Source organism: Sphaeramia orbicularis, chromosome 5 (assembly GCF_902148855.1).
Source record: "Sphaeramia orbicularis chromosome 5, fSphaOr1.1, whole genome shotgun sequence".
Lineage (NCBI taxonomy): Eukaryota > Metazoa > Chordata > Actinopteri > Kurtiformes > Apogonidae > Sphaeramia > Sphaeramia orbicularis.
This window is the reverse complement of record NC_043961.1, coordinates 2,703,381-2,710,919: the sequence shown is the minus strand read 5'-3', so window position 1 is coordinate 2,710,919 and position 7,539 is coordinate 2,703,381. Positions and strand designations below refer to the sequence as shown.

The window sequence follows — 7,539 nt, the reverse complement described above, 5'->3', positions numbered from 1 at the left end:
GTTGTGTGATTGTGAACCTTGTGCTCTACATGATTTGTAAACTAGCTTAAACTGAGGCTAACCTAGTTTTCCAAATCAGGGGCTACTGTAGCACACAGCTGTTGGATCTGTGTTGGATCCAGTATTTGATGGGAACTCTCCTTAAATCTCCACAGTACCAGTAGATCATCCACTCACTTGGGTCAATACTAAGGGTTCAACTCCAGTAAATCAGTAGTGAACTGTGAGCACTACTGCTGGGCCTTTACCGCCCAAATCACCGCCAACAAAATACGTCTGCACTGACACAAAACCTCCAAAACAATAGTATGTTGAATTAACTCTTTCATGCACACTGGTCACTACAGTGGACAGCTGTTCAAAAGTGTTCTCTTGTATATTCATGGATTTTTGTGGTTTTAGTTCCATATCAGCCAACACAGTGGATGCTAATGCATCATCCCATACACTGCAATTCATACCATTACTGTAACTTTGCTGTTCTAGATAAACCTGATCTGCACTAACATGTCTGAGAGTAAAAAAAACTGCTTATTGTTATTAGACTGTAATTAACAGTTGTTGTTTTTTTTTGCATATTATCTCCATGCAGGTATGTTAAAATGTGAGAAAACATCAGATTAGCAGCATTAAAAATGTTTGTATTTCATAGTATTCACACAGTATATCAGCAAATACAAGTTTCTTTGGTTCTAAAACTATACTATACTACTAATATTTATATGCACTTTAAATATTTATTCCAAATACAATGATCAATAAATGTGATAATATCTTCTTATCCTGATAATTAATTAATTAAAATAATATCTTATTTTATGCATATTTCTGTGTTATAACTACATGTTCACTCATTCAGATATTGTACTATATTTTGTTATTATAGTGAATTTATACATCATTTTAAATGCGCAAACTGAAAAAGACATTTTTAAGTTTTGCTCCAGATTATTCCACACATGTACCCCTCTGACAGAGATACACTGGCTTTTTATGTTTGTTCTACACTTCATTTTCTTGTAGATTTCAGTTCCCCTTAAATTATAATTACTTTGCCTGGGCTCAAACATCTCCTGTCGACTGTAGGGGAACATATTGATGGCCAGAATACAAAACCTCCTATCTGAAAAAATCATTTTTTTCAGGAAACAAAAAAAAAAAAAAAAGTTTAGTTTTATTATAGTATGGTCTAGGAGGTTTTTGTCAGGTGACCTTCGTGTCATAAGAAAGGGTGGGATTATCTGGCTCCCTGTCTCTCAGAGAATAGACTTTAAAATTCTCTTGCTAGCATATAAAGCACTGAATGGTTTAGGCCCAAAATACATCAGAGACCTTCTAGTCCAGTGTGAACCATCCAGACCACTCAGGTCATCTGGTGCAGGTCTGCTCTGGGTTCCAAAAGTCAGAACTAAACCTGGAGAATCTGGAACAAACTACCAGAAAATATCAGGTCTGCTGAGAGTCTGAGTTCTTTTAAGTCAAGGTCAAAGACTCACCTGTTCACTGCTGCCTTTGACTAAAAGGCTTTTGACTTTTTAAATTTTATATTCTCTTTTGAAACTCTGCACTGCAACTCTTAATTTAATGTGTGTGTTTTTGTTTGTTTGTTTGTTTTTGGATTTTATGTGTTGTTTTCTTACTTGCTGTTTTTAATCACCTTTTACATGTTTCTTTTATAGTGTTTTAAATGTGTTTCTTTTTATTTCAGTGTCCTGTGTGAAGCACCTTGAATTGCCTTGTTGCTGAAATGTGCGATACAAATAAACTTACCTTGCCTTATCTTGCAGATAGACTGAAAATGTGGAGTCATCCTTGTTCTCAGCATTTAATGTGAAAACTCAAAATCTAAAAATTTGCAGATAGCAGGTTTTGTTTTTTGGCCATATGGTCATATTGTAGCAGGTAACCAGGATTAAGGTTGTTTTTCCTTTAATTTGTCACAGGTTTCATCAGGTGGGTGCAGTACTGACCTCCTACCGACAGGGGCGCTGTTTATCATCAGGAGACTTTTTTTAACCAGTGGGACTGCACGCGGAAGGAAACCCGCCATTGGAGGCAAATCACAACGTGATAGCGTCGTATAAGTGCACTGTATTAAACGTGCAATTTTTAGTCATTTTATACCTATTGCTGGTATTTTGTCGGAGTGATGGCGTACAGAGGACAAGGACAGAAGGTCCAGAAGGTTATGGTGCAGCCCATTGTATCCTTTTCACTGCAACGTAGCACAGAAAGCTACAGAAACTTAGCATCAAGGCTAACGTGATGCTAGTCATTCATTTTCTTTGAGTGGAAGCGATGACAAATGGTTGTTTTACTACATCTTAGAACTATTCAAAGCTTTAAGATACTTTTCCAAACCATGCCGTCTACCATATTGATAAAAAATGACTTGAGATGATTGTTGTGTCGTCTTGTTGTACGATAGCAGCTAAAGCTAACGCGTCTTAATGTATTCAATTTTACGCCGAATCGCACTAAACAATGTCAGTATTTAATTATTTGTAACATATAGTATAGACAGGGGAGCTTTATTTCATTCTTAAAAAATAAAAATCACCACGTCAAAATTACTTAGCCGTCAGTTCTTGTGGAATTTTGTAGTAGTAATTGACACCTCATTCCAATTTTATTAATGTTCTAGATCAGTGGTGTTAAACTCATTTTAGTTCAGGGGCCACATACAGCCCAGTATGATCTAAAGTGGGCCAGACCAGTAAAATAATATAAATAATAGGATAAGAACTTATAATGTCAACTCCAAAGTTTTTTTTCTCTGTTTTTGAGTTTAAAAAAATCAAATTCCGTAATGAAAATGTTTACATCTACGAGCCGCACTTGAACATAACATGAACAAATATGAAGCTGAAAATACTTAAGAAAAATAAATGCAATTTGAACAATATTATGCCTTAGTTTATCATTTATAGATATGCATCACAACTTGTAGATCACAGTGGAGCTACAAATACACAAAACATTTAGTAACAGGCAGAATATTGGTACAATTCCACATACTTCTTTTAAGAAATTTCAGTTTACTCACATTTTTTGTAAAAGGCTAGTCTGTAAATGTAAACATTTTTGTGTAATTTTGCTTTTTTTTACAGTAAAACAAAGAGAAAAAATGTATAGTTTTCTTTATTTATAGGTTATTATCATAGTATTTTACTGGTCCGATCCACTTTAGATTGAATTGACCTAAAATTATTTTTAACATCCTTGATTGTTAATATTGTCAGTGTAATTTCTGCATTTCACAAATTCATCCCAGGGGCCGGATTGGACCCTTTGGTGGGCTGGTTTTGGTCCCCGGGCCGCATGTTTGATACTGTTCTAGATGGACGTTACAATTCTTCTTGTGAAACCACTTAAGGATTCTCTACTGTACATTTATTTAAGAATGTCTTGTATTTCTTGTGATCCATTAAGAAACACACCTTGATATTATTGTTTGCCTTTTATTGTTGAATTTCCTTGACTCCTTCTATCAGAACCTTATTTTCAGGTATCTGCAAAATGTAAGTATTTTATCGAATCAATATTTGTGGTTGGTTGTCATTTTGTAGAATTGCTGTCTGTGTCAATATGACAAGAATCTCATTTTCTGTTCTTGTCTACCCCAGCGCTCACGGATCCAGGTCTGGTTGTATGAACAGGTGAACATGCGGATAGAGGGCTGCATCATTGTAAGTAACCGTTACACTCTAGAAGCTTTATTGGACCAAATATACGTATAACTTAAGTTTTTCAATTGAGAAGGAATTGGGAAATGTGAGGTTGGTTTGACTGAACTGACTGCTTAATGTGACAGTGTTAGGTTTCCTTTGGAAGGGTCCTGTGGTCTCATTTATAACTATTGTTTGTACAAAAATGAAAAAGCTATGTTCCAGCTCCCTCACTCTAGTTGGGATGAGTAAAAAAAACAAACCTGATATCAAAAGAAAAAATTAAACCTGAATGGGAAATTGGACCAAACCTGTTGTGACTATTGAGATGTGAATCTGGTGATGCAAATGATGAGATGGTGAATTTAAGTCAAGATTTTTAATATTAAGTTTATGAGGAATCCATAAACGAATACTGATGCCTCTAACATTTAATTTAGCATAATATAACTCGCCTATATTTTAAAGGGGAAACGGATTCTGTTTGTATGTGTGTCTCAGGCCTCACACAAAATCCAGAAAGTGCTGACTGCTGCAGTTTGGCATGCTTATGTATTTTTGATCAAGGAAGAGACTAGAGAAAATGGTAGGTTGATAGGACCAATATTTTTGGGAGATATTAGTAATTTTGGAATACAATAGCCTTACAGTCACATTGATATGTCCAGAATCATAGATTTGAAGTGGGTTGCCTAGCAACAGATAAACAATAGGGCCACATTGCCATGGTGTCAAAATTTCATGTGCAGAAACAGACATGCCAGCTGAGAGGTTATTCAACTGAAAATGTCAGTACTTATGGAATATAGATTAACATCTTTTTCCAAAAGTCAGCTCTCCTCAGCATAGAAACTACCACATTTAGAACCTTTAGTTCCCCACGGGTCAACGCGCTACTTGCATATAGATTGATGTCATCATTAACATTCAGATCATTCCTTTTCCTTGGAAAGAGCCCTCAAGGATTAATTAACATAAAGCTGCGTCATCAGATTTTGCAAGACTGTTCCATTGATAAGTGTATTGATCAGTAAGAAGGCCTCTTGTTTGGTCTACCAAGGAAGGACCCTTGGCTTAGAGGAACACCCAGACTCAGTGTTTTTACCTGTTTTCATCATTATTGGCTGTGCCATTTAAAAAAAAAAAAAAAAATCACAAATAAGTGAAGATCAGCTCTGCAGAAGTTGTCATTGATATCTTCATTTTCTGCACGATCATACTCTGCACCAACTATGACTTTTGGTGATAGTTTTGGCTTTTGCATGTAACATACAGTCATTTCAGTGGTGACCTCTGAGTGGCTGACATGGTACAGTAGAACACCAGTGCATATTCACTACTTGCACAAACTAACTGTAATGTTCATTCATTCATTCATTCATTCTGCACTGCGTAAAAACAAACAGTACACATGGTAGTGATCTGTTTAATGAGATTTCAGACATTTGAGACTGGTTACCAAATTTTAGAACTTGTATGGCATCAACAAATGTGTATTGAGAAATGTCTGGTTTATGCTTGATGGGAAATTTCAAAACTTAAGAGGAAAATTAATTCCATGATGTTTGTACATTTTTATCAATTTTATAAAGACAATTTCAGTTTGTTTAAATTGGTTCATGTTCAGATTCTAAGACTGGACTTGATCTGAAGGATAAAGCTAAAAACATGTATTCTAATGTGTAATTTTGAATTTTTTTTTTTTTTTTAATTCTTCCCACCTAAATGGGCAATAGATGTTTGAAAATTACACTCATAAACACTCGGACTTAATTCAGGCTTAAATACTGTAAATAAAATTTCATCAAGGAGTAACACTAGGGGAGTATGAAGATGAGGAATCTCTTTCAGAATTTCAAAATTGTTTGCCAAGTTTTATGGTGGAATTTTGCAGAGGTGTCATTAGTACCAAAGGGTACCAAAGTATTACTACTGCGATTACTGCTGTTACCTGGCTCAAATACTTTACTGCTAATATAATAGGAATTGAAGAGTATGGTGGGACGATTAATGATTTAACTAATTAACAAAACATATTAAAGAACCGTGATCTGTGCTGGAGTGCTAGCGTTCATGTGGAAGTTGGATACACATGTTGTCGTTTTTTATGACTGGTACCCCTTTAATAACAGACTATGTTTTAACTTCTCTTTGTGTTAGGGTTTTGATGAATACATGAACCTGGTTCTGGATGATGCTGAGGAAGTCCACATGAAGACTAAAAACAGAAAACCACTGGGTAAGAGTTCAGTCCATGTACTTTGTATTCAGCTGTAAATAGTTCTTGTACATCAGCCTTAATTTTTATTCACATCCATTAGACGGAGACTATATGAGTTATATCTGTCAGTTTAGCAATGTTATAGTTTGTGAACTTGTGATAATGTACAGTCGCAGAAAAAATTATTAGACTACCCCTTGTTTTCTTTAATTTCTTGTTCATTTTAATGCCTGGTACAACTAAAGGTCCATTTGTTTGGACAAATATAATGATACCAACAAAAATAGCTCATAGTAGTTTAATTTCAGAACTGATATCTATCCATTTTACATGTTTTCTTGATAAAAAACAAAACCACTTAAGTTCTTACACGATTGATTGATTGATTTTGATTGATTGATGTATTTATTTTGAATATGGATGTCAAAACAGAAGAAAATAAATAAACAAAACACTTAAAAATAAGACATATAATACATATTTGAAAAGGAGTGAGAAGAAGCATAACTTATAAACTCCCACCCCTTCTCCTTAAATAATTAATAACAGTAATAATCTTTCTAGTCTAAGCATATCTATACTATGTAATATGTCTGACACCATTAAATAATTTGGTTTCTGGCTTTGTTATTTTGAACAAAAACATTCATAGCTATGTCATTGTACTGACAAAAACAGTGCTTTTAGACATTCCATGTTTTCTTTTCTATCCGCTTTAGTCACATGATACACACAGGAGTTAGTACTTGATTGCATAACCATTGTTTTTGATGACTTTTGGTGGTCTAATAATTTTTTCCTTGACTGTATATGTGTTGACTGCTGAGACATCCATAAGTGAACTGGCACCAGACCTTTCATGTTTGTCCTGATCTACATTAACTTTGATTTCTGCCTATTTTCTCCTCTGTCATGTCCCACAGGGAGAATCATGTTGAAAGGAGACAACATCACCTTGCTGCAGAGTGTGTCGAACTAGGACATGGGCGGCAATTTCTACAACTCTTATCTTCCCTAGAAAGAATAGTTTTTCTTCCTTTCATTTTTATTTCTCCAGATGGTGTTGGATATGATTGTTTATATAACATGAGTATGTAATTGTTTTTTTTGGCCACGTTCTTATGTTTTGAGAATAAAATTGTTTTCTTACAATTGTTATCAATGTTTGCATTTATTCTTCTATATTGCAACCCTGTGTGCAGTCGAGTATGTAGGTCATTTTCCTGCACTGCCATCTAGTGGTACAACTATACTACTGCAACATTCTTATGTAGGTCAAACTCCCAGTTCTTCATACAACATGACAAACTCAACACTTGTATTGACGATTAGTTTATTTGTGTTTCATGTAGGAACCTTTTCATATATTGTGGTATTTACAGTTGTGTTTAACAAGTATAGAGAAGAGTTGGGACTGATCGTTGGGTATATTGTACATGGTGTGAATCCAATCAGATAGTTGAATATTGAACATTTTTCAGTTAAATCAAGTGCAGAACTTGTTTTCACATATTGAATGGTTCATTATTGATCACATGCATGAAAAAAAAAACAATGGGATTCATTTTTATAGTATGGAAACTTAATTTGTTCTATGCAGTGTATGTTGAAGTTTTGTTTAGAAAATGAGAAACTGTTTATCTAAGTCTG

At 34.6% G+C, this 7,539-nt stretch overlaps 1 protein-coding gene across 1 annotated transcript; it reads left to right on the top strand.

Annotated features, from left to right (window-relative positions):
- The first annotated feature begins 2,023 nt into the window (after positions 1 to 2,023).
- On the top strand, positions 2,024 to 7,045 carry snrpe (small nuclear ribonucleoprotein polypeptide E). Its single transcript, XM_030135505.1, has 5 exons — positions 2,024 to 2,203; positions 3,495 to 3,521; positions 3,627 to 3,689; positions 5,829 to 5,907; positions 6,813 to 7,045. The coding sequence occupies exons 1-5, from the start codon at positions 2,150 to 2,152 to the stop codon at positions 6,866 to 6,868; spliced, it is 279 nt and encodes a 92-aa protein (XP_029991365.1). The 5' UTR covers positions 2,024 to 2,149; the 3' UTR covers positions 6,869 to 7,045.
- Positions 7,046 to 7,539: the final 494 nt, after the last annotated feature.